This window comes from Coregonus clupeaformis, chromosome 20, assembly GCF_020615455.1.
Source record: "Coregonus clupeaformis isolate EN_2021a chromosome 20, ASM2061545v1, whole genome shotgun sequence".
Classification (NCBI taxonomy): Eukaryota; Metazoa; Chordata; class Actinopteri; order Salmoniformes; family Salmonidae; genus Coregonus; species Coregonus clupeaformis.
This window is the reverse complement of record NC_059211.1, coordinates 24,054,439-24,082,288: the sequence shown is the minus strand read 5'-3', so window position 1 is coordinate 24,082,288 and position 27,850 is coordinate 24,054,439. Positions and strand designations below refer to the sequence as shown.

Here is a 27,850-nt window from a genome sequence, read left to right as displayed (position 1 = left end):
TTTACAGCATTTTAAAAGGGTAATAGGTCTGTTTTCATATACAGCAGGCTCCTTTATTCATTCTCTTCATTTCTCTTTCCACTCTCTGACTGAAATAAAAGCAGTACAGAGGGCGTGTTCATTCCCATACACTCCCTCCCTCTGGTCCCCCAGGCAACTACTGCTTCCCTTTCTGTCTGCTTTGAAGGAGGGAGAAGAGGCACGAGAGAAAAGGAGACCGAGCCACACAGATTTCGCCTGGGGAGTCTATCTTCTTTTTATGTGTTTTTATTAAACACATTCATCTATAAATCAAACCCATCTTAAGTCCTATAGCTTCCAGGTGTGCATGGAGATTTTATAATACTGAGCGTGTCTGGTTCATAATTAGGGCAGATAAAGCCAGGTCTGGAGAGTTTAACATGATTCTCCCCTCCCCACCCTGTGGGGTCACGGCTTTAATGAGAGATGGATCATCCCAACATGAAAAGAACTGCCTGCACACACACAAACAAACATGCTCTGATAGCATAGTCAACACACACACACGAGAGCCGTAACTAAGGAATGCCACCAGTTGTAGAAGGGCTTTGTGTTGCTGCTGTTTCCCAGGAGAAGCTGTGGGTAAATCATGTCAGTGTGTCTGAGATGTGTTGCAGCCCAGAGCCCAGGAAGGTAAGACAGAGAAGAGGATGCTAGGGCTCGGCGGTATACCATATTTTACTATATACACCGGTATTGATGCATGGACCGGTTTGAGTTTTTACCTTTACCTTCTATAAACGGTAGTTTGGTTTGTTAAATGTGATACGCTGTGTGTTACGTCCATTTGTATAGTTTACTCCGGTATTTGAGTCATCTCTCTCTCCATGCCGCATTCCACACAGACCTAGCCCCGCCCCGTCACTCAAGGAGTGCATTTGTTGTTGCTCGACAATGAGACACTTGCTTTCATTCTGCACTGTCATGCAACAATGTTGATGACAACTATGCCGTTTCCACTTCGCTTCTTAATATAAATCCACAAGCGTTCTGTAATTACACTATTCGTTTTTCTTACATCTGCAAACAGCTACATAGTTTGTCTTTTATTAGCAAGTTGTGGCTAAAGCGTGTTAGCCACTAATGGAAATCGCTAGTTGTGTTAGCCGCTAATACTAATCGCTAGTTAGATGGCTAGCTAACCAGCTAATAAATGTACTGAGTCAGAGCAAACGTAGCTAGCTATACAACCTGATACCAGTGATGGTGTAGGCTTAAAACAGCATGCTGTTTGTGCAACAGTATCTTCTAAAGCGGAATAGGCGAAGGATGAATATGTTAGCTACATGAAGTAGCTAAGAGAAAACGTTTAATGTAGCCAAAGATTATAGGGTCCCCTAGGAAACACTGACCAACACTTTGGTTCCTACCCTGTAAAAATGACTCCTCCCTGGCAGTTTCATTCGTTGTCATGTAAAACACTCTTTCAAAGTGCCCACTATTATATTCTAACTATAGAATTACAATAATCCTATTTCCATGATTCCAACAGTTCACCCAAGTTTTTAAAATCTAAATCGCAAGTAAAATGGCAATTGCAACATTTGGTTAAAAAGAAGGCCTAGATTTTTTGCCCGTTGCGTGCAGCCCATTATCTAAAATTATTGCAGGAAATGCTGAAATGTATGAACATTTTGTGGTTGAAGTTTTATTGAACAGTATAAAACAATCACAATGGAGAAAGACCCATTGAAATCACTTAGAATGTACACTGAACAAAAATATGAACGCAACATGTAAAGTGTTGGTCCCATGTTTCATGAGCTGAAATAAAAAGATCCCCGTAATGTTCCACACAAAAAGCTAATTTCCCTCAAATTTGTGTGTTAGTGAGCATTTCTCCTTTGCCAAGGTAATCCATCCACCTGACAGGTGTGGCATATCAAGAAGCTGATTAAACAGAATGATCATTACACAGGTGCACTTTGTGCTGGGGCCACTAAAATGTGCAGTTTTGTCACAATACAATGCCACAAATGTCTAATGTTTTGAAGGAGCGTGCAATTGGCATGCTGACTGCAGGAATGTCCAACAGAGCTGTTGCCAGAGAATTGAATGTTAATTTCTCTACCATAAGCCGCCTCCAACGTCGTTTTAGAGAATTTGGCAGTACGTCCAACCGGCCTCACAACTGCAGACCACGTGTATGGCGTTGTGTGGGCGAGCGGTTTGCGGATGTCAACGTTGTAAACAGAGTGCCCCATGGTGGCGGTGGGGTTATGGTATGGGCAGGCATAAGCTATGGACAACGAACACAATTTGCATTTTATTGATGGCAATTTGAATGCACAGAGATACCGTGATGAGATCCTGAGGCCCATTGTCATGCTATTCATCTGCCGTCATCACCTCATGTTTCAGCATGATAATGCACGGCCCCATGTTGCAAGGACCTGTACACAATTCCTGGAAGCTGAACATTTCCCAGTTCTTCCATGGCCTACATACTCACCAGACATGTCACCCATTGAGCATGTTTGGGATGCTCTGGATCGACGTGTACGACAGCATGTTCCAGTTCCCACCAATATCCAGCAAGTTCACACAGCCATTGAAGAGGAGTGGGACAACATTCCACAGGCCACAATCAACAGCCTGATCAACTCTATTCGAAGGAGATGTGTCGTCGAGCTGCATGAGGCAAATGGTGGTCACAACAGATACTGACTGGTTTTCTGATCCACGCCCCTTTTTTTTTTAAAGGTATATGTGACCAACAGATGCATATCTGTATTGCCAGTCATGTGAAATCCATAGATTAGGGCCTAATCAATTTATTTCAATTGACTGATTTTCCGTATATGAACTGTAACTCTGTAAAATGCTACTAATTGTTGCATGTTACATTTATATGAATGCTGTCAAACCACTGAGACAATAAAGCCCTGTTGGTTTAATCCGAAAACACATTTCAGAAAGAATATACCTATTTTGAGATACTTCAAACCAAAAAAACACTGATGAGATGAAGTCAACATCTGATCTTCATATAAAGAGTGTATGGTCATTTGCAATGTCAGTATAAAAGTCCCTACTCTGTATACCAGGCAGGCTGGGGTGAGGCAGTTCTCCTCTACACTGTTCTCTGCTCAGCTGCAGAGAAAATGAAAAAAACAAAACAAAGCAACCTTCTAAAGGTTTCCTCACTTCACAGCTTCCGTCAGTCACAGAATGCCTGCCTACAACGCTGACAAATCTGTCTGACTGTCTGTTAACTGTCTGTCAACTGTCTGTCTGTCATGTCCCCAGCCCCTTTCTCTCTACAGTGTCAGGCAACCACAGAGCAGCTGTGAGTTGTTGCCATTCCGGGTTGCTGTGGAAACCTCAGGGGCTAAGCTGCAGTCTTTTTTGCGGGCGAGTGGAGTCACGCATCCGTGATTTCAAACGCTTGGATGGAGCGATGGCCTGTTCGGAATGACAGGGGGGGGGCTGACAGAAGGAGAGTGGAATCTTTGTCAGGGAAACAAACATTGGATGAAAACAAGAATGTTAGTTGAATCTGCTTGTTTATGCTTGTTGCGTGAGCATCTTGGGTGCACATTGTTTCCTCCTGTTCCTCTCTCTCACGCATTACCACTGATTAACAGGCCCAGATGGACAGAGTGGAGCCGACATGGGCAGGACACACACTGAGGGCTATGACAGACCAGGTGACAGGAGAGGATAAAACATCCACATCCAAGATAGTCTATCATCACCTATCCCATGAAATAAATGGCAGAGATTATACACTTGTCCATAGTCCAGACACCCAGCCATAGACAAATGAGCTGCTATGCTGGCCAACGTTCTGGTTTTTCCAATTCTGGTTTAAGGGGATGTTATTGTTCAGAACAAAAATATGCAGTAAATTCTGGAGGAATTCATTAATGGGGACAATAGAGTCAGGGTTCTGGACAAATTAAGTCCATTCATCATACAGAGTGCTTCAGAGAGAGATAAGGTTCTCAATTTAGTGGCTTCCTTATTGAATACAAGACCCCTAACCAAACAGTACAAAGACACAGGGCTAGGGGGAACGGAGAAGCTCTCTCCCCTCTCCATTTCTCTCCCGTTTCCTCCCTCCCCTTCATCTCACCATATAGTATGTCATCGTGAGGGTGCGCTGCAGGAGAGCCCTCTCTTACTATCTCCCATTTACTCCTCCCCCTCCTTCCCTCCCCCCTATCTCACCTGTGAGGGTGCACTGCAGGACAGTCCTCCACTGATCTCTCCGATTCGTGCGGCTGCCGTGGGGTTGGAGGAGCTGATGAGGACGGGCCCACTGATCTCCATGGAGTGTCTCTGGGGGGGCGGGGCCAGACAGGGCTTGTGGGACATGGTGAGGGATGTGAACGAGTGTCGCTTCTTACTGTTCTTCTTCTCCCCGGCACGGTGGGGGCCACCGTTACTCTGGGGGCCCGACGAGGCCCCCTCGCCAGAGTCCCCACTGGAGTCACCAGGCTTGTCCAACTCAATCAGCTGACGGGCTGCAGTGTTAAACTACAGGAGGAGAGGAGAGGGGGAATAGGGGAACAGGAGGGATATAGGGGAAGGAAAGGAGGGGAAATGAGAGCAGGAATCGTTAATATAATAATGAAAGCATTCACTCTTCAAAATGAAACTAGTTGTAGTAAAAAACACCCTGTGCCTTTATCTGATGGGAGAACGCAGTATACTGAGAATGCTGCCAGTGCCAGGGGGTTGAGAGAGAACCTTGGGCTCAGGGGGAGTGGGAGTGGACGATTTTCAGGCATGCAGCAGAGCAGAGGAGAGCAGACTGCAGGCTTTCACAGCCTTTCATGTGAGGTAGGAATCAAAGGAGGAACACTAAAAAGGGTTTAGCTAATCACAAGGCGAACAAGGGAGCACTCCACAACACAGATAGCCCCGAGCTGCTCTCCCTCTACTTAGGACATAAAAGTGGAGAATTTCACACCAATCCTGAGGAGAGGCAGTGCTAAGCTGGGTTCACCAGGGGGTCCCATGTACACACGTAGCACTAGATCAGATGTACAGCCAAGTACAGTGGGGAAAAAAAGTATTTAGTCAGCCACCAATTGTGCAAGTTCTCCCACTTAAAAAGATGAGAGGCCTGTAATTTTCATCATAGGTACACGTCAACTATGACAGCCAAAATGAGAAAATCCAGAAAATCACATTGTAGGATTTTTAATGAATGTATTTGCAAATTATGGTGGAAAATAAGTATTTGGTCAATTACAAAAGTTTCTCAATACTTTGTTATATACCCTTTGTTGGCAATGACACACGTCAAACGTTTTCTGTAAGGTTTTCACACACTGTTGCTGGTATTTTGGCCCATTCCTCCATGCAGATCTCCTCTAGAGCAGTGATGTTTTGGGGCTGTCGCTGGGCAACACTGACTTTCAACTCCCTCCAAAGATTTTCTATGGGGTTGAGATCTGGAGACTGGCTAGGCCACTCCAGGACCTTGAAATGCTTCTTACGAAGCCACTCCTTCGTTGCCCGGGCGGTGTGTTTGGGATCATTGTCATGCTGTAAGACCCAGCCACGTTTCATCTTCAATGCCCTTGCTGATGGAAGGAGGTTTTCACTCAAAATCTCACGATACATGGCCCCATTCATTCTTTCCTTTACACGGATCAGTCGTCCTGGTCCCTTTGCAGAAAAACTTCCCCAAAGCATGATGTTTCCACCCCCATGCTTCACAGTAGGTATGGTGTTCTTTGGATGCAACTCAGCATTCTTTGTCCTCCAAACAATCCTCTTCTGGATCATCCAAATGCACTCTAGCAAACTTCAGACGGGCCTGGACATGTACTGGCTTAAGCAAGGGGACACGTCAGGCACTGCAGGATTTGAGTCCCTGGCGGCGTAGTGTGTTACTGATGGTAGGCTTTGTTACTTTGGTCCCAGCTCTCTGCAGGTCATTCACTAGGTCCCCCCGTGTGGTTCTGGAATTTTTGCTCACCGTTCTTGTGATCATTTTGACCCCACGGGGTGAGATCTTGCGTGGAGCCCCAGATCGAGGGAGATTATCAGTGGTCTTGTATGTCTTCCATTTCCTAATAATTGCTCCCACAGTTGATTTCTTCAAACCAAGCTGCTTACCTATTGCAGATTCAGTCTTCCCAGCCTGGTGCAGGTCTACAATTTTGTTTCTGGTGTCCTTTGACAGCTCTTTGGTCTTGGCCATAGTGGAGTTTGGAGTGTGACTGTTTGAGGTTGTGGACAGGTGTCTTTTATACTGATAACAAGTTCAAACAGGTGCCATTAATACAGGTAACGAGTGGAGGACAGAGGAGCCTCTTAAAGAAGAAGTTACAGGTCTGTGAGAGCCAGAAATCTTGCTTGTTTGTAGGTGACCAAATACTTATTTTCCACCATAATTTGCAAATAAATTCCTTAAAAATCCTACAATGTGATTTTCTGGATTATTTTCTTCTCAATTTGTCTGTCATAGTTGACGTGTACCTATGATGAAAATTACAGGCCTCTCTCATCTTTTTAAGTGGGAGAACTTGCACAATTGGTGGCTGACTAAATACTTTTTTTCCCCACTGTACATAGACTTGAAATCACTGGCCACTTTAATAATGGAACACTAGTCACTTTAATGTTTACATATTTTGCATTACTCATCTCATATGTATATTCTGTATTCTATACTATTCTACTGTATCTTAGTCTATGCCGCTCTGACATTGCTCGTCCAAATATTTATATATTCTTAATTCCATTCCTTTACTTTAGATTTGTGTGTATTTGTTAGATATTACTTGTTAGATATTACTGCACTGTTGGAGCTAGAAACACAAGCATTTCGCTACACCCGCAATAACATCTGCTAAACACGTATGTGACCAATAAACTTTGATTTGAACATATTTGAGGTGTTGGCAGCTGCATAGGCTATTCTCGTTGAGCATGGCAACATACTGTTAACGTTTTATCCACAACTCTGTACATGGCCGTTGTAATCTACTGGGAAGCCAAAATGTTCCCAAACTGGAGATTTAAACAATGATGGAGGATCCTCCAATTCTGGTTTATCGACCTCACCACTTGCCATCATACAGAACTAGTTCCCAGCTGCGCATTACAAAAAGACAGTTTGAAATACGGCAATTAAGATTTGAATTTTGATTACAACGTGCGCATAGGCTCTAGTTGTTTATTTATTCCAGCTCAGATTTACTCAAGAGGCATAGGCCTACAACGCAGCGTAGGCATAGCCTATAGGGTTAGTGTTATATATATATATTATTTTTGTTATGTATTCATTCGGATTCACAGTGTGGACCAAACGGTTGGGTACAAATACGCGTACCGTTAACCATTGCACTTGAAAACGCTCGTAATCTAACGTGTGCCTCAGACCACTCGTAGAACAGCTACGTGTGCAGTTAGATGTTTCCCTACCGCGTCACTTTATACACAGACATCCGCTAAACATACAATCAAGATGTTTCTCTGTGACCACCGATAACTTCACAACAAAGTTGACTAAAAATACAAAGTTGCCAATGTCTTTGCAATTGTTACATTTTACATTTTTATATTACATTTTAGTCATTTAGCAGACGCTCTTATCCAGAGCGACTTACAGTTAGTGAGTGCATACATTTTTTTTATTTATATTTTCATACTGGCCCCCCGTGGGAATCGAACCCACAACCCTGGCGTTGCAAACGCCATACTCTACCAACTGAGCTACATCCCTGCCGGCCATTCCCTCCCCTACCCTGGATGACGCTGGGCCAATTGTGCGCCGCCCCATGAGTTACAAACAAGTGAAGGATAAAAAGATGCTTCAAATGAAAACCGAGATCACCGCATTAAAATATAAATAGCCTACCTACAGTATAGGCTACAGGCCTATACAATTAAATAATATTTTAATCCATTTCATGTTCATTCAATTGAGTTGTATTTAGCTAATTGTAGGCTACTGTCGGTAATTTTTGCCTCAATATATTTCATGATGTGTAATGTGCGCACTGATGTGCCAAATCTTGATTTTAGTGCATCAGTGTAAGCATTAGAATAAGCCGCCTCAATATGTGCAGTCATGATAATAACTTTCTAGGAGCTGAACCGTCGTCAGTATTATGGAATAGTTATAATGTTAAGGTAATATTTGAATGGAGAAAACTGCTCCGAGAGCAGCGCTCTTTCTTTCGATCCTATCAGTATCGACACACCTCAACAAGCCCTTAGCGAACGTTCTTCTCTGTGTGGTGTTTTGGGAAACGCATGTTACATATTTGGTCGTTGTAGGATAGATGCATCGTTAAAAACACTCGTAAGCCTAAATTACATAGCTCTCGGGAAACCGAGCCCAGGTCTATTACACAGGTAAGGTTTGTCCTCCCAGCAGACAGTTCACTCCTAAAACAGCAGTGATCATAGAGGCTTTTATAGGACAACGGTGAATTACCTCAGGATGTCAAGCTAAAGATTGCTAAAGCTTATTAGAGCAAACACTAGCTGTATTTAAGGGGCATATGGGAATATGGAGAGCTGCTGAGAAGGTAAACAATGACCAGACAATATAATGGTATGTTTAGTACAAATATATTGCGACTGTTTTCAGAGGTGAAGCAACAGGGGAGAGCAGAGAGGGCACTAATGTGCACATTTTGCAAGATGTCTAACAAGGCAACAAAAAAAGATAGCACTAACATACTCAGCATTTTCCAACCTCTAACCTGAGGTAAAATGCTTGCCTGGACATATCAGGGACACTCCGGTTGTTAAGACTTGGACAAACATTTTCGCTTACCTCAACATATGATATGGGGAAGATTCCAATTTTATCCCCCAGCATTCCCTCTGCCCAGTTTTCGTCCACTCTGCGAATCACAGTCAGAATATCATCCTAGAAGAGAAAAGATGCAGAGTTTGTTACCATGCTGCTAACTAGCAGTTTCAGATCTTCTAGGAACAAACACCCAGGATAGAAGAATAATGAGGCTGAGAGAGAGAGCATGTTTTATTAAAACTCACGGAAGTGCCCACAGTAAGGCAACATTATTTGAGTAATAAAGTACACTGGATCCTGTTAAGAAAGGAACAAGATAAGCACGTTCGTTTGTTTCAGTTTTTGCTCATAAGGCATTTTTAAAAACAGCAGACCGCTTATAAAAGCCAAAATAATGACCCTTTGAGTAGATTAGAATAGATCCAGAAATGTAGTAATTTAGCAATGGTACAGTAGCCGTCTAGTTCTAGGTGTGCGAGTGGATAACTGGTCCTCTACACTAGGAGGAAAAATGTCTTGCATCAGCAGGACACGTCTGCAGAGACAGACAGGAACAGTTTCACTCTGAGGTTTGGTCAGGGTTAAGCCACAGAGCTTTTACAATCAACAGTTGTTAGATGCTCCAAAATCACAGTTTAGAAAAAACAGTATAGGTTGTAATTAAAACTCTTGCTAGAATCTCTAGTTCCAGCTTTAGCGACAATGTCCTATGTGGTAGGGCTATGGCCTGTACAGTCGTCTATAACTCACCTTAGTGAAGGGCAGGCAGTCCTTGTCTGCCTCCTTGTCTTTCAGCTCAAAGTCGTAGAGGGCCTTGCACTGTGGCGGGGGCTGCGGCAGCGGCTTGATGATCTGGACAAAGTTGGTGGGGAAGAAGCCGTGGACTCCGCCCATCTCTCCATGGTACCAATTCTCATCCACCTGGCGTCGCAGGATGATGATGTCACCCTTACTGAACTTGAGGTCCCCAGGTTCCTTTCCATCGTAGTTGTACAGGGCCTTGGCACAGGCCAGCTGGGGTACACCCTGGAGAGGGAGAGAAAGAGATGGAGAGTTCAGGCTATGTCCAAAACATCAGGACTCAAGCATAATTGAGCACCACTCAGAAGCACATTCATTTTTCAAATCCCAGAGAACTGTAATTGTGGACCAGAGCCACTAGGGACAAGAGCACAGCGAGGGGTAGTAGTGATGGGTCCATATGGGTCACTCACCACACGAGGGAATCAGGAATAAACCATCCAATAAACCACCCTGACCTGGGTAGAAAAACACTTTCAGACAGACCCTAACACCCTCACTCACAGCTAGCATTTCATCACTCACTCAGTGAATAATCTCCTTCCTCCAAGTCAGAGAGTGCCTCACTCACCACTCTCACGGACATTAATTATCTCAGTTGCTCTCTAACCGAGAAAGAGACTCAAACGATGTACCGAAAAGAAGCTTGGCCCAAAACAGACACCATTTACTATGGAAACCAAAGGAAGAAAAGTGTGTAGGCCTACTTGTTATGGGAGCAGGCAGAAACAAGAAAGAGATAAGTGAACTGCATTCCCAATACAAGGAATAAACTAAATGTGCATCAATAGCTAGGTTTCCATCTAATTGATAACAGATTTTAATGCGAATATTCTAAAATGAATTATGCGAGAAACCGCAAAAGTTATTTTTATGTGCACTATGTCATCACGCACAGCCTTTTCTCTGCAACAAGTCCATTTGTTGGAAACACATCCCTGGTGGTAAATGCGCATATTGATTTTATGCGCATTTAGCACCAGTGATGTGTTTCCATCAAATTGACTTGATGCAGATAAAAGGCTGTGCGTGATGACGTAATGCACATAAAAATAACTTTTGCGGTTAAATTCCCATGTAAATTCTACTGATGGTTTTGTCAAAAAAATTTGCGTTATATAGTGAATGTGCCCACTCCGGTCTTGGCACGTGCGCTCTAGCCAACAGCTCCCAGATACAGTGCAGGTAGGATAGCCTACATGATGAGATTATTATGCCCTGGACAGTTTTCACAGAAGAATACTGTACCAAGTTAGCTAGCTGAATAAACTAAGTTAGTCTATTCCAAGAAAACATTGAACCGCTGTAGTTTAAAACAATTATAATTTCTAAAGTGGAAGTTGGGAGAGTTATATTTGAGTGTTTCAGTGAAACATAAGTGAGGGAGGCCCCGCTCTCTCGCTTTCCCAGATGTTTAGTTCTGGTCCTCTGTAGCTCAGCTGGTAGAGCACGGCGCTTGTAACGCCAGGGTAGTGGGTTCAATCCCCGGGACCACCCATACACAAAAATGTATGCACACATGACTTGTAAATCGCTTTGGATAAAAGCGTCTGCTAAATGGCATATTATTATTATTTATTATTATTTCATTCCGATCTCCTTTGCATTATTGTAGCCTTTTTCTGTAGCCTGTCAACTATGTGTCTGTCTATCCCTGTTCTCTCCTCTCTGCACAGGCCATAAAAACGCTTCACACCGCGTGGCTGCCACCACTCTAATCTGGTGGTCCCTGCGCGCACGACCCACGTGGAGTTCCAGGTCTCCGGCAGCCTCTGGAACTGCCGTTCTGCAGCCAACAAGGCAGAGTTCATCTCAGCCTATGCTACCCTCCAGTCCCTCGACTTCTTGGCGCTGACGGAAACATGGATTACCACAGAAAACACTGCTACTCCTACTGCTCTTTCCTCGTCTGACCATGTGTTCTCGCATACCTCGAGAGCATCTGGTCAGCGCGGCGGTGGCACAGGAATCCTCATCTCTCCCAAGTGGACATTCTCTCTTTTTCCCCTGACCCATCTGTCTATCTCCTCATTTGAATTCCATGCTGTCACAGTCACTAGCCCATTCAAGCTTAACATCCTTGTCATTTATCGCCCTCCAGGTTCCCTTGAAGAGTTCATCAATGAGCTTGACGCCTTGATAAGTTCCTTCCTGAGGATGGCTCACCCCTCACAGTTCTGGGTGACTTTAACCTCCCTACATCTGCCTTTGACTCATTTCTCTCTGCCTCCTTCTTTCCACTCCTTTCCTCTTTTGACCTCACCCTCTCACCATCCCCCCCTACTCACAAGGCAAGCAATACGCTTGACCTCATCTTTACTAGATGCTGTTCTTCTACTAATCTCACTGCAACTCCCCTCCAAGTCTCCGACCACTACTTTGTATCCTTTTCTCTCCTCCAACACTACTCACTCTGCTTCTACTCAGATGGTAATGTGCCGTCGCAACCTTCGCTCTCTCTTTCCCGCTACGCTCTCCTCTTCCATCCTATCATCTCTTCCCTCTGCTAAATCCTTCTCCCTCCGATCTCCTGATTCTGCCTCCTCAACCCTCCTCTCCTCCCTTTCTGCATCTTTTGACTCTCTATGTCCCCTATCCTCCCAGCCTGTTCGGTCCTCCCCTCCTGCTCCGTGGCTTGACGACTCATTGCAAGCTCACAGAAGAGGGCTCCGGGCAGCCGAGCGGAAATGGAGGAAAACTAGACTCCCTGCGGACCTGTCATCTTTTCACTACCTCCTCTCTACATTCTCTTCCTCTATTTCTGCTGCTAAAGCCACTTTCTACCACTAAATTTCAAGCCTCTGCCTCTAACCCTAGGAAGCTCTTTGCCACCTTCTCCTCCCTGCTGAATCCTCCTCCTCCTCCCCCTCCCTCTCTGTGGATGACTTCGTCAACCATTTTGAAAAGAAGGTTGACGACATCCGATCCTAATTTATTAAGTCAAATGACACCGCTGGTCCTGCTCACACTGCCCTACCTTATGCTTTGACTTCTTTCTCCCCTCTCTCTCTCCAGATGAAATCTTGCGACTTGTGACGGCCGGCAGCCCAACAACCTGCCCGCTTGACCCTATTCCCTCCTCTCTTCTCCACACCATTTCTGGATACCTTCTCCCTTACCTCACCTCGCTCATCAACTCATCCTTGACCGCTGGCCATGTCCCTTCAGTCTTCAAGAGAGTGAGAGTTGCACCCCTCCTCAAAAAACCTACACTCGATCCCTCCGATGTCAACAACTACAGACCAGTATCCCTTCTTTCTTTTCTCTCCAAAACTCTTGAGCGTGCCGTCTCTAGCCAACTCTCCTGCTATCTCTCTCAGAATGACCTTCTTGATCCAAACCAGTCAGGTTTCAACACTGGTCATTCAACTGAGACTGCTCTTCTCTGTGTCACGGAGGCTCTCTGCACTGCTAAAGCTAACTCTCTTTCCTCTGCTCTTATCCTTCTAGACCTATCCGCTGCCTTTGATACTGTGAACCATCAGATCCTCCTTCTCCCCGAGTTGGGCATCTCTGGCGCTGCTCACTCTTGGATTGCGACCTACCTGACAGGTCGCTCCTACCAGGTGGCGTGGCGAGAATCTGTCTCCGCACCACGTTCTCTCACCACTGGTGTCCCCCAAGGCTCAGTTCTAGGCCCTCTCCTATTCTTTCTATACACCAAGTCACTTGGCTCTGTCATATCCTCACATGGTCTATCCTATCATTGCTACGCAGCCGACACACAATTAATTTGATCCTTTCCCACTTCTGATAACCAGGTGGCGAATCGCATCTCTGCATGTCTAGCAGACATATCAGTGTGGATGTCGGATCACCACCTCAAGCTGAACCTCGGCAAGATGGAGCTGCTCTTCCTCCCGGGGAAGGACTGCCCGCTCCATGATCTCGCCATCACGGTTGACAACTCCATTGTGTCCTCCTCCCAGAGTGCAAAGAACCTTGGCGTGACCCTGGACAACACGATCCTGCAGGTTCATGACATTCGCAGAGTACGACCCTACCTCACACAGAAAGTGGCACAGGTTCTAATCCAGGCACTTGTCATCTCCCGTCTGGATTACTGCAACTTGCTGTTGGCTGGGCTCCCTGCCTGTGCCCCACCCCTACAACTTATCCAGAATGCTGCAGCCTGTCTGGTGTTCAACCTTCCCAAGTTCTCTCATGTCACCCAGCTCCTCCGCACACTCCACTGGCTTCCAGTTGAGGCTCGCATCTGCTACAAGACCATTGTGCTTGCCTACGGAGCTGTGAAGGGAACGGCACCTCCTTACCTTCAGGCTCTGATCAGACCCTACACCCAAACGAGGGCACTACGTTCATCCACCTCTGGCCTGCTAGCTCCCCTACCTCTACGGAAGCACAGTTCCCGCTCAGCCCAGTCAAAGCTTTGCGCTGCTCTGGCACCCCAATGGTGGAACAAGCTCCCCCACGACGCCAGGACAGCGGAGTCACTGACCACCTTCCGGAGACACACTGGCTATCATAAGTTGAATGCACCAATTTGTAAGTCGCTCTGGATAAGAGTGTCTGCTAAATGAAGTAAATGTAAAAGAACAAGATGTTTTATTTGTCAAACGGCAGCCAAGCATTAATCATCAAGTCACCAGAATACGACCCTCGATATTTATTGGAAAGGAGCATCAAGCTTATCACCTTGCACTTCACCACTCTGTGAAGTTCATCATAACTTATTTCATCTGTAGCCTAATAAATGGCATACTTTCCCAGAGTTGTAGTGGGAGGACCACACAACATGTCATCCTGACTCCAATTTTACTTCGATATGATGGTTATTGTATCAATATTTGCACATAAAAGCACTCCACAAATGTATTGTTAACAAACTATAGTTTCGGCAAGTCGGTTAGGACATCTAGTTTGTGCATGACACAAGTAATTTTTCCTACAATTGTTTACAGACAGATTATTTTACTTATAATTCACTGTATCACAATTCCAGTGGGTCAGAAGTTTACATACACTAAGTTGACTGTGCCTTTAAACAGCTTGGAAAATTCCAGAAAATGATGTCATGGCTTTAGAAGCTTCTGATAGGCTAATTGACATCATTTGAGTCAATTGGAGGTGTACCTGTGGATGTATTTCAAGGCCTACCTTCAAACTCAGTGCCATTTGCTTGACATCATGGGAAAATCAAAAGAAATCAGCCAAGACCGCAGAAAAAAAATGGTAGACCTCCACAAGTCTGGTTCATCCTTGGGAGCAATTTCCAAACGCCTGAAGGTACCACGTTCATCTATACAAACAATAGTATGCAAGTATAAACACCATGGGACCACTCAGCCGTCATACCGCTCAGGAAGGAGACGCGTTCTGTCTCCTAGAGATGAACGTACTTTGGTGCAAAAAGCGCAAATCAATCCCAGAACAACAGCAAAGGACCTTGTGAAGAAGCTGGAGGAAACAGGTACAAAAGTATCTATATCCACAGTAAAACAAGTCTTATATCGACATAACCTGAAAGCCCGCTCAGCAAGGAAGAAGCCACTGCTCCAAAACCGCCATAAAAAAGACAGACTACGGTTTGCAACTGCACATGGGGACAAAGATCATACTTTTTGGAGAAATGTCCTCTGGTCTGATGAAACAAAAATAGAACTGTTTGGCCATAATGACCATCGTTATGTTTGGAGGAAAAAGGGGACGGCTTGCAAGCCGAAGAACACCATCCCAACCGTGAAGCACGGGGGTGGCAGCATCATGCTGTGGGGGTGCTTTGCTGCAGGAGGGACTGGTGCACTTCACAAAATAGATGTCATCATGAGGAAGGAAGATTATGTGGAAATATTGAAGCAACATCTCAAGACATCAGTCAGGAAGTTAAAGCTTGGTCGCAAATGGGTCTTCCAAATGGACAATGACCCCAAGCATACTTCCAAAGTTGTGGCAAAATGGCTTAAGGACAACAAAGTCAAGGTATTGGAGTGGCCATCACAAAGCCCTGACCTCAATCCTATAGAAAATGGTGTGGGCAGAACTGAAAAAGAGTGTGCGAGCAAGGAGGCCTACAAACCTGACTCAGTTACACCAGCTCTGTCAGGCGCAATGGGCCAAAATTCACCCAATTTATTGTGGAAAGCTTGTTTATTTTATTTTTATTTCACCTTTATTTAACCAGGTAAGCCAGTTGAGAACAAGTTCTCATTTACAACTGCGACCTGGCCAAGATAACGCAAAGCCTTGTGGAAGGCTTCTCGAAATGTTTGACCCAAAGTAAACAATTTAAAGGCAATGCTACCAAATACTAATTGAGTGTATGTAAACTTCTGACCCACTGGGAATGTGATGAAATAAATAAAAGCTGAAATAAATCATTCTCTACTATTATTCTGACATTTCACATTCTTAAAATAAAGTGGTGATCCTAACTTACCTAAGACAGGGAATTTTTACTAGGATTAAATGTCAGGAATTGTGAAAAACTGAGTTTAAATGTATTTGGCTAAGGTGTATGTAAACTTCCAACTTCAACTGTATGTCTCTCTGTCTGTGTATGTGTGTAATACAGAAGTCTAAATGCCCTGGACCTGGCCCAGTTCTTTCCCCCAGGAAGGTTAGGTGGTCTCGACTTGCTAGTTTGGAGGCCTGAAAGGACCATTCAGGGGTGACAGGGAGGTTCAATGAGCCCCATTCAAGATGGCTGTCCAAGAGGAGGGCACCTATCCAAAAAGCCTCTACCCCCTCACATCCCTCCCTCTACTCTGTTAGAGGCCTTTAGAAGTGCTCAGAATCACAAATACTACCAACAGTGTCTGAATCTGAGCACTGACAGAGGAAATAAGCTAGATATCAGGGAGAGAAAGAGATAAAGATACAGTCAGAGGTAAAGAGAAATAGGGAAAGAGAGGGTCTGGGACAGAGGGAGAGAGCTCAGAGAAACAGCACAGGAGGAGAGAGAAAGCTAGAAAGCGGACAAGAGAGGTCACCTAAAACCCTCACAAATTTTTACAGATGCACCATTGAGAGCATCCTGTCGGGCTGTATCACCGCCTGGTACGGCAACTGCACCGCCCGCAACCGCAGGGCTCTCCAGAGGGTGGTGCGGTCTGCCGAACGCATTACCGGGGGAAACCTATCCGCCCTCCAGGACACCTACAGCACCCGATGTCACAGGAAGACCAAAAAGATAATCAAGGACAACTACCACCCGAGCCACTGCCTGTTCACCCCGCTATCATCCAGAAGGCTGGGACTGAGAGAATGAAAAACAGCTTCTATCGCAAGGCCATCAGACTGTTAAATAGCCATCACTAGCACATTAGAGGCTGCTGCTACCTATTGAAATCACTGGCCACTTTAAGAAATGGAACACTAGTCACTTTAATAATGTTTACATATCTTACACTACTCATATGTATATATGGTAATATTCTACTGTATCTTAGTCCATGCCGCTCTGTCATTGCTTGTACATATATGTATATATTCGTAAATTCCATTCCTTACTTAGATTTGTGTGTATTGGGTATATATATATATATGTTGTGAAATTGTTAGATATTACTTGTTAGATATTACTGCACTGTCAGAGCTTGAAGCACAAGCATTTCGCTACACCCGCAATAACATCTGCTAAACACGTGTATGTGACAAATAAAATTGGATTTGAGAGAGATGGAAGTGTTTGGAGGCAGCAGGCGCTGCAGTCTTGTTAAAGGCTAACGAAGCGTTTAGCGGCTGAGAGGAGAACACAGAGCTGTGAAGCTGAGCCAGGGTGACATCAACCGCTGCACACAATCACATTGCCCTGCCTGGACTTGGCCCCGCCCTGACTGGGCCTCATAGCCAATCACACGCTGCACAGGATGGCCAGGGCTGTGAGGTGGGAGGGGGCCCAGGGGAGAGAGAATAGAGCGGGGCAGGCAGCCCCCCAGCCAGCACACTGCTGCTGCTCTAGAACTGGGCTTCTGAGGGGAAAGCAGACCTTTGAGACAGCCTGGTCCTGTGCTGGCACTGAGTTTTGTGATGTAAATGCACATTAACTTTAAAAACCGTTTGTTTAAAAAATTACAAATCAGGTACTGCAGAAGAGGGGGAGGAGAGCCAAAAGCAGGACTGATATGAACATTTGTACAATTAGACTGTACAATTCATTAGCCTCATTTTCATGACATGGCTGTTTGTTCAACAATGGTCCAAATGCGTGCTCTAGACACAGCACTACACAACAGAACCACAACTACAGTCAGTGAATTGACATTAATCTCCTCACAAACCCATTGCTCTGCAGTCCAGTAGTGTTTCCCACAACACAGACTCTCTCCCTCTGTCGACTCGATACCCCTCTTCTGGCCTCACACAAGAGGGGCTGTCAGCAGATTTACATTTCCCTGTTTCACCCAGCTTAACAGAGGGAGAGAGAGAGTTGGGAAAAGAGAGATGGGTGGGGGTGTCGAATAGGAGGGGGTTGAAGAGAGGGAGTGGGCTTCTGAATGGAAGAATTGGTCTGTATGAATGAGATGGAAAAGGAAGGGAGGAAGGGGGTGGGTGTTGTTTCCGGTTTGCAACCATGGAAACTATGCAGATGTGTCTGAACTGGACCAACATAAAAGGAGTTTAATCCAGGCTTCAGTCCAGTCCAAACACCTCGCCGTCAGCTCCCCCACCCCCCAGTTGTAGTTTCCAACAGGCCAATATTCTAAATAGTTTAGCACAGAAACGTGGTAATTAACTACAATGACCATAATCCATTGTGTTTCTTTAACACCTGCTATGTAAAAGAGAGAAGAATGCATGACCGATAGAGAGCAGTTGCTACACAATGTATCTCTACCTGAAAATACATGTGATTGATAGTTGGTATTCAGCAGTCATAAAAGTATGCCTTATTTACTTTTAAGAACTACTAAAATAGTGATTATGTCAGACAGAATAGGCAGCAGCTCTATAGAGATGAGATGATCACTTGGAATGAAATAATAAAGTCATCAAATAAAATAAATGTAATACACACAACTGAAATATTTTATTAAAGTAATGTGAATAAATGATGGTTAATAAGTGATAAGCAGTAATGGGCAGTCACTACCATCATGGGACTTTTATTAATTGTTTTATTCTGTGTTACAGCATTCAACCCACATAATACATAGTGCATTTCATGTAAAAAATAAATAAGCACTAATCGCTCAGCACTACTGGGTTTCTCAATGTACCAGTCTCTGCCAGTGCCTGCTTGTTTATAAAAAAGAGAGCGTATCCTCCATCCAACCCCACACAAATGGTACAATCCAGCTAGTCTCTCTTCAGAATGAGAGTCACTGTTCCACTGTGTTTTTATGGCTTTTAACCCCCACCCAGAGAGCGAGGCAGACAGACAGAACAGACTGCCGCAGCTCAGCCTCTCCACTCCCACAGATAAGGCCTTGTCATGTCCCACCACTGTGTTGTGTTGAGGTGAGGTGAGGTGGCTGGGGCCCAGATCACCTCCCTTCCCAGCAATGAGATGGAGATCTATAATATACTGAACAAAAATATAAATGCAACATGTAAAGTGTTGATCCTATGTTTCATGAGCTGAAATAAAAGATCCCAGAAATGTTCCATACACACAAAAAACATATCTCTGTCAAATGTTGTGCACAAATTTGTTTACATTCCTGTTAGTCAGCATTTCTCTTTGCCAAGATCATCTATCCTCCTGACAGGTCTGGCATATTAAGAAGCTGATTTAACAGCATGATCATTACACAGGTGCACCTTGTGCTGGGGACAATAAAAGGCCACTAAAATGTGCAGTATTGTCACAACACAATGCCACAAATGTCTGAAGTGTTGAGGGAGCGTGCAATTGGCATGCTGACTACAGGAATGTCCACCAGAGCTGTTGCCAGAGAATTGAATGTTCATTTCTCTACCATAAGCCAGCTCCAACGTAGTTTTAGAGAATTTGGCGGTACGTCCAACCGGCCTCACAACCGCAGGCCTCACAACCGCAGACCACGTATAACCACACCAGCCCAGGACCTCCATATCCGGCTTCTTCACCTGCGGGATAGGTTGAGACCAGCCACCCAGACAGCTGATGAAACTGAGGAGTATTTCTGTCTGTAATAAAGCCCTTTTGTGGCAAATAACTCATTCTGATTGGCTGTGCCTGGCTCCCCAGTGGGTGGGCCTATGCCCAGTCATGTGAAATCCATAGATTAGGGCCTAATTCATTTCAATTTACTTATTTCCTTATACATTTACATTTTAGTCATTTAGCAGACGCTCTTATCCAGATGAACTGTAACTCAGTAAAATTGTTGAAATTGTTGCGTTTATATTTTTTGTTCAGTATAGATACGGCTTTAATTACAGCTTTCTCCCTCCCTCCCTCCCTCCCTCCCTCCCTCCCTCCCTCCCTCCCTCCCTCCCTCTCCAGACCACATTAACAGCTGCTCTGAAAGAAACGTTTAAATGGAAGTCATCATTCAGCGGTATAACTCAGTGTCAGACAGAGCAGAGAGAGCACCTCTAATGAGAATCTGACTACAGGCCACAACTAATCACATCTGTCCTGGTTATAGATTTAAGCACATGATTAGACAGTACACGTCACAGACCCACTGAGTGTGTGGACTATGGCTGAACAACAAGTACACACACTTCCATATCATGCATGAGAAGCTGACTACACAACATTATTTTGATCCACAATGCACACATATAAGGGAATCTCAGCCGCTCTCTAATGTGTGTGTGTGCGTGCAATAACAGTAGTAACAGGCTGTGTTGTGTGTAAGGCAATATTACCAGGCATCAGATGGTGTGTGTGTAATCCTACCTTCATCAGAGATAATGCAATTAGACAGAAGTGGAGTGCTAAGGGGATTTGGCTCTAATAGTGTTTACTTAAGTTCCACAACATCGGATCATTACAGAATTACAACACTGTTCACACCACAGCACCGCCAAATGTCAACAACCAGCGAGCAAACAGATAACACAAATACACAACGCACACAGGCACACAGCGAGACAGACAGGGTAAGCTTAGGTCACTGCCTGTGGACTAGACTAACCTTAACCATATCCTAGCTGCCAGTGACGACAGCAGCACTAGAAAAACAATCATAGGTTATGAACCTGCCATCTGGCATGATTTATATGTACTGTAATAGATTATGAAGAGAATGTCTGCTGCTCATCCACACAGCTACTCTACCCAGTAAGAGTAAGCCTACTGTTCGGAGCGATCACAGATGGCCATTGGACACACAGTCCATAGGCAGGCCTTGGCCCAAGAAATCCACAGTCTGGAGCATTGAGGATGACAGTAGAGTGGTTCTTCTTCCAGACAACAAGTATTTATTTCCAGCCAGGCCTCCTGTCTCTCCCCCCTGGGCTAGAGCTCCCATATGGAGACCCCTAGAGACTCAGCAGGGGGTTGGGACAAGTAGGCGGCCGACCGTACAGCCACAGGGGGGGCATCTGCCTGCCCCCCCACCAACCCAACCCAGACATTCCTGGAGAGGGAACAGTATCTTCCTCCGACCAAAACGTGGCATTCTGTCTTCATTAACATGTCACTGTGTACTGCTCAGCCTCCCCTAGTGTTGAGAAAGCACACATTGTGGAAGTGTGGAATTCGAAGGGCAGGAGCAATCTTGTTTTCATTAGAGCGCCATTACTTTAAATTGGTTCCTAATAGTCTTGTTTATGACCACTGGGAGACAGCAGCCTTCCCCATTCTCTCTCTGCACACACAATCCTGGGGGGCTTATGACTGTGTGCCTGTCATATGCAGGGACAGGACTAGGGACAGTCAAGGAAAGAATGAACTAGTTTGAAGAGAGGAGGAGGTGGTATGATGTACAGGTTGATTTGAGCCAGTCAGAGGTAAGAACGAGCAGACTCAGTCAGGACACATGGAGACACAGAGCAAATGAGGATCAGGAGAGAGGCTGAGTGAGTGACATGTTAAAGAAATATAGTTACTACTCCTGCCTGAGTCCTCTAAATGATATCTGAGTCCTGTAAAGGTTGTTAGCTCAGGAGTCCAGGCTGAGGCGAATCTACCTCCAGTACTCTAAGATGACCTCATAAACTGGTCTGTTCATTGAGCTAGAGAGAGCAGCTACCTAGCGTCACTGCTCCTCCACCTGCCCGCCTGCCGCCCTCTCGCATGGAACCAACCCTGAGACAAAGGCTAACTTCCAACTACTGGTTTCTATGGCAACCCATCTCTGCATGCCTTTTTTGGGACTGTTTATGGGTCTATTGACAATGTACTGAATCTTATGAAAGAGAGTCATTCAAAGTCAGAGGGGTATCCAGTTCTGGGGGGCCCGGGGGGCTTAGGGCAGAGCTGAAGTTAGAGGGGTAAAAGCAATATTATAAACTGGGTGGTTCGAGCCCTGAATGCAGATTGGCTGACAGCTGTGGTATATCAGACCGTATACAACGGGTATGACAACATGTATTTTTATTGCTCTAATTACGTTGGTAATCAGTTTATAATAGCAATTATAGCAGTTTATAAGGCACCTCAGGGGTTTGTGGTATATGGCCAATATACCACGGCTAAGGGCTGTATCAAGGCACTCCGCGTTGCGAGAACAGCCCTTAGCCGTGGTATATTGGCCATATACCACACCCACTCGTGCCTTATTGCTTAAGTAACACACAATATCGGAGTGAACAGATGCACGTCTTCCAATGTGAGGAGTTGGCAAATTAACCATTAGTTTAGCTTCCTTTGTGTTTCTGTTGGAAGTCTTCAAGTCTTCACTACTTAGAGTGAGAGATAGGAGGCACGCACAGACAGACAAGCATACGTCTGGAGGCCAGATGGAGCTCTGGCTCACACATGAACGTCCTTTCAGGCAACTCTACTACTGGCTCTGTGTATTATTGGCACTGTAGATATTCCTGTTCCTCTTCCTATCCCTACATCAGGTCACTAAAGGGCTTTCTCATCCAGACTAATACACATACCAAGAGGCATTGCTTCCCCTCCTCTGAGTTATAAACACACACCTCAGGAGTAACCACTCGTTGACGCCAACAAATTCTCCCTTTACGGCCTATTCACTGGACCTGGGCTGCAGTGGGGGCTCCTGGGAACTGCAGTCCTTGGCTATGATCAAAGCGGCCTCTCCTGGAGTCTGGACACAGAGGGGGCCCATGAGGCAGCCATGTGTAGGCCTAAACCAGAAACTAGGCTACATTCAGAATTCACTTTAAGAGAGGGGGAAAATCTATAAAAACATTAAACATATGGAAGTACAACTAAGACATTGCTGAGGCGGGAGCATTTAGTAAGCTACAGATTAGTCATCAAAAAGAAACCAGTTTGCCAGGAAGGGGGTCTGGGTTTATGAAAGACTTATGGCAACAACGCACTCAGCCATACGGTTTTCATAAAGCTGTGAGCGGCTGTGTGTGTGTGTCTGTTTGTCTGTGTGTAGTGAAGGTGCCATTTTCATGAGCATGTGTGTGCATGTGTGTAGACTCGCTGTGAGTATGTGTGTGCGGACCGTGTGTGTGCATGTGTGTGTGTGTGTGTGTCTAGCCTTTACCTGGCTGGTTGGCCCCATTCCAGCGTTGAAGGCTGGTTCTGGGTGGCCCTGGATCACACAGTCTGTCTGGCTAAAGCAGCAGACCTGAGAGAACAGAACCCTCCATCTCTGTGCCAGTTCATACACTGACTAGGCTTTAAGACTCTCTCTCACACAGGAAAGAGCCCACTCACATTAAACTGAGGAGACGACCAAAAGACAGAGGGACTAGAGGAAGATGGAGAGAGAGGAGGAAGAGGGAGGGAGAGAGAGAGAGAGAGAAAGAGAGAGAGGGACACAGTGAGATAGGAGTGTCAATGTGATGCTGTATGATGGGACTGACAGAACCTACACTCCAACATGAGCCAGAAACGCACAGAGACATGTAGAGACAGCAGGCCCTTCCGGCCAGGACTAATCTAATGCAGCAGGAACAGCTGGGAGAGGTAGGAGGACAAACAACCAGAAATATGTTCCCTTTACATCCCTGCCTGCAGTGAGGCGAGAGAGAGCGCAAGAGAGTGAGGGGTACAATACAAGATATTTCACTAATCCACCACAGATATCTTTCACTGGGCCAGCTTGGCCACTCAGAGACCGTGCAGTCACTACAGCTTGGCCACTCAGAGACCGTGCAGTCACTACAGCTTGGCCACTCAGAGACCGTGCAGTCACTACAGCTTGGCCACTCAGAGACCGTGCAGTCACTACAGCTTGGCCAGGCAGAGACCGTGCAGTCACTACAGCTTGGCCACTCAGAGACCGTGCAGTCACTACAGCTTGGCCACTCAGAGACCGTGCAGTCACTACAGCTTGGCCACTCAGAGACCGTGCAGTCACTACAGCTTGGCCACACAGAGACCGTGCAGTCACTACAGCTTGGCCACTCAGAGACCGTGCAGTCACTACAGCTTGGCCACTCAGAGACCGTGCAGTCACTACAGCTTGGCCACTCAGAGACCGTGCAGTCACTACAGCTTGGCCAGGCAGAGACCGTGCAGTCACTACAGCTTGGCCACTCAGAGACCGTGCAGTCACTACAGCTTGGCCACACAGAGACCGTGCAGTCACTACAGCTTGGCCACACAGAGACCGTGCAGTCACTACAGCTTGGCCACTCAGAGACCGTGCAGTCACTACAGCTTGGCCACGCAGAGACCGTGCAGTCACTACAGCTTGGCCACACAGAGACCGTGCAGTCACTACAGCTTGGCCACACAGAGACCGTGCAGTCACTACAGCTTGGCCACACAGAGACCATGCAGTCACTACAGCTTGGCCACTCAGAGACCGTGCAGTCACTACAGCTTGGCCACGCAGAGACCGTGCAGTCACTACAGCTTGGCCACACAGAGACCGTGCAGTCACTACAGCTTGGCCACACAGAGACCGTGCAGTCACTACAGCTTGGCCACTCAGAGACCGTGCAGTCACTACAGCTTGGCCACGCAGAGACCGTGCAGTCACTACAGCTTGGCCACACAGAGACCGTGCAGTCACTACAGCTTGGCCACACAGAGACCGTGCAGTCACTACAGCTTGGCCACACAGAGACCATGCAGTCACTACAGCTTGGCCACGCAGAGACCGTGCAGTCACTACAGCTTGGCCACTCAGAGACCGTGTAGTCACTACAGCTTGGCCACTCAGAGACCGTGCAGTCACTACAGCTTGGCCACACAGAGACCGTGCAGTCACTACAGCTTGGCCACTCAGAGACCGTGCAGTCACTACAGCTTGGCCACTCAGAGACCATGCAGTCACTACAGCTTGGCCACTCAGAGACCGTGCAGTCACTACAGCTTGGCCACACAGAGACCGTGCAGTCACTACAGCTTGGCCACACAGAGACCGTGCAGTCACTAAAAGCAATACATCTAAAACAACTCCGCCGCTTTTCTCTGTCATTTCCCTCTCCTCTTCTCCCAGTCCATCTTGCTCTGGCTGAGGGGGAGGCATGTTAAATGGGCTGAGTCGTGCTGCTCCAGACTGAAGAAGATGTGTTTGGTGATGGGCTGAGAGAACTGAAGAGTGGAGCAGGCTATTAGACTGGCCCTGAGAAGCTCAACATCCATACATTCAACTCCTCTCTCTCCAGCTTTAGCATAAATAAAAAAGTGAGATTAGGATGAATATAGGGGGATTACTTCAAATGTCAAAGTTATCAGTGTATTGAGTGTGGCTTGGAATAAGCTGAATAGTAAGCGCCTCTTCAGATCTCTCCACTCCCGGCTCTTAGAAGGGAGCAATACATCAGCAGGCTTTTGTTCCAGTCAGTCAGTCAGCCAGCCATTCAGACTGAGGCAGAGCCAGCTGTTCCTGTCCTGCTGGGTCAGACGGGACTGATTTAGCCCTGGGCGTGGTAGTGGCACTGAGAGGGTTAATGGCCAGGCAGACAGCAGCTCCCCAGGTCCTGAATTAGCAGCGTTTAGACTAGAGACACACCAACCAAGTTAAAATTCACTCCACAGTCAATTTATTTTCCTTCTTCTGATTACAGGGCTGTGATTGGGCACTGATGAGCCATGACCAATGAACATTGTTTGGACTTTAGGTTGTGGGTTGGTCCTGGTGGTTTCAGACCAGTGGCCTTTAGGCCGGAGTTTGACCTTTTGGGTCTCAGACCAGTGGGCATCAGACTTCGGGGACAGAAAGGAAACAGTGGGCAGCTGAACAGTTGTTTGCATTGGCTGGTATTTGGACGCCTCTACAGTTGACAAACAAAGCCAGCGTATACGCAGTCGTGAAAAAGGGCCAGTTCACAAATGCCTCATCTGTTCCCCCTCTCAAAGACCATCACAGCTATGTCCATCACTCACCATTCTGTGAGAAAGTGTGTGTGTGTGTGTGTGTGTGTGCGCGCGTATCCATGCCATTCAGTATGGGAGTGTGTGTCTTGTTTGCAGTGTTCTCCCCTAAACACCCACAGCTCAGATCTAACGTCTAACTGCTAGCTTTTCTTCTCGTCTGATGAATGCTGGCAGAGAGCAAGGGACAACTGACTGGCTGTTCAGGAGCTCACAGACAGACCGCTTTACTGTTCACTTGTTTCCCCCCAGAGTTTCCAGCTTGTGCAACCCCCTTACTAGACCTGACCCCAGTCTGTCCAGTCTACCAAGACCATGACTGAGTCTCCTGAAGTCATGTCTTAACTCTTGAAGTATGGGAAGCAACAAACTGTTTTTGATGTTTGTTCACAAAGTGGGTAAATAATCTGGGTTGGTCCAGACTGGCCCGAGCCTCTGTAGAACAGCCAGCCCTCCCATTATCATCTTATCAGACTGAAGGCGTCAGGCCAGACTAACAACAGCCAGCCAGGGAGGGAAGGAAGGGCTCCTGTTCTATTGAGGCCCACACCACAACCCTCCCTGGTTGCTGTGGTTACTGATCAGCCCACCCTAATGACATTATGATCTGGCTGGCTGGTGGTGAGAAGGGAAGGGACTGGGAGGGGCTGTGTGTTTCTGGCTCCAGAGGTCATGAGGCAGTGAGACTAATGAGGTTCCCACCTTGTCATTATCAGCAGCTCAGAGCCCAGCTCACACATTCATACCACACACAATATCAATACACCTGGACTGTGACACCTGGCTGGGATTTCAACACTGTGCACTGACTGCATGGTTACAGAGTAGAGACATGGGTCTCCCTGCACCTGTGTGGGTCAGGGTACCTGGTAATTGTTTGCTTTTGGCCTATAAAAAAATAGAAACAACTACTGCCAGCCAATTGTCCTGGAGAATAAAAAAATCCCATTGCAAAATAATGTTTTTTTTAGCCTATTCATTTATGCTAATACTAGTCGATGTAAATCCATTTGAATGGTTATGGTTCTATAGGTTAATTTGCATTATTTAGTGGAGTTAAGTTGGGGCATGTACAGTATATAAGTTATGCATCGTATTTATCACCCGTACAGCATACAGATACAGAGCCTTTGAGCAGAAAATCTGTCAGACTACAGCTGCTGCTACAGCATCTCAAACAGCAAATGCATCGGCAACGGAAGGCTTTATCAGCGCTTCACACACCACTTTGCAATGAGCTAGAGCCAGTATGCATTTTGAAAACATATACCGAATTGTTTGAAACCTGAACTTTTTACTAAATATGAGGCAGGTCTCACCTTTCTTTCAAGTAGCCTAGCCAAAATCAGACCATATGCGGAGGCAATAATTTTATATAAACTTTATTACATTTTCCAGTAGCCAAAGGCACAATCCTAGTCATATTAGCAACCCATGCTAGTTGTTGCATATTAGATCTCCTCTCTACATTTCTAACGGATGCTTTCATCTCGGTCACATGAAACCGCTCGCATGTGCGTTACGCTTTTGACAACTGTGTTTTCCCGCTAATTGTAGTATGGAATGAACATTTGAGTGTAGCCTACTGCCTTGTACGCATTGCTACACTTATGTGAAGAAATAATAGTTGATCAACATGTTAAGCTAAACATTCAGATCTGTTGCATCAGACTCATTGCTTTTTAACATTCTTTATGTAGCCTAGGCCTCCTGGTTGTATGAATTTGGGCTCTATCTTCCCACAACTGTCCCTGAGTCTGTTTGGAATAGGCTATTTCTCGACAAGCTGACCAACGGAATAAGTAAACTTTTCTACTATGGGGGATAGTAGATTGACATAGGCTAGTGATTTTGTTGTTCGTTACGCATCTTATTGGCTGAGAAAGTAAATGTGGACTGTTATTCTAACATCTTCAAAATGCGCATCAGAATTCGGTAAGAATGACGCACGTCGTTTCATCCTCGACTTGCATGTTCTGTTAATA

General features: G+C 45.8%; 1 protein-coding gene across 2 annotated transcripts in view; it reads right to left on the bottom strand.

Annotated features, from left to right (window-relative positions):
* sh3rf1 (SH3 domain containing ring finger 1) overlaps positions 1 to 27,850 on the bottom strand; it is a 69,202-nt gene that overhangs the window by 24,354 nt on the left and 16,998 nt on the right. For both annotated transcript variants that reach the window (XM_041839137.2, XM_041839139.2), the window contains exons 3-5: positions 9,500 to 9,775; positions 8,771 to 8,866; positions 4,195 to 4,503 (exon numbers count right to left, since the gene is read on the bottom strand). In XM_041839137.2, the coding sequence (XP_041695071.2) occupies positions 4,195 to 4,503; positions 8,771 to 8,866; positions 9,500 to 9,775 (681 nt within the window). The remainder of the gene's footprint in view (positions 1 to 4,194; positions 4,504 to 8,770; positions 8,867 to 9,499; positions 9,776 to 27,850) is intronic.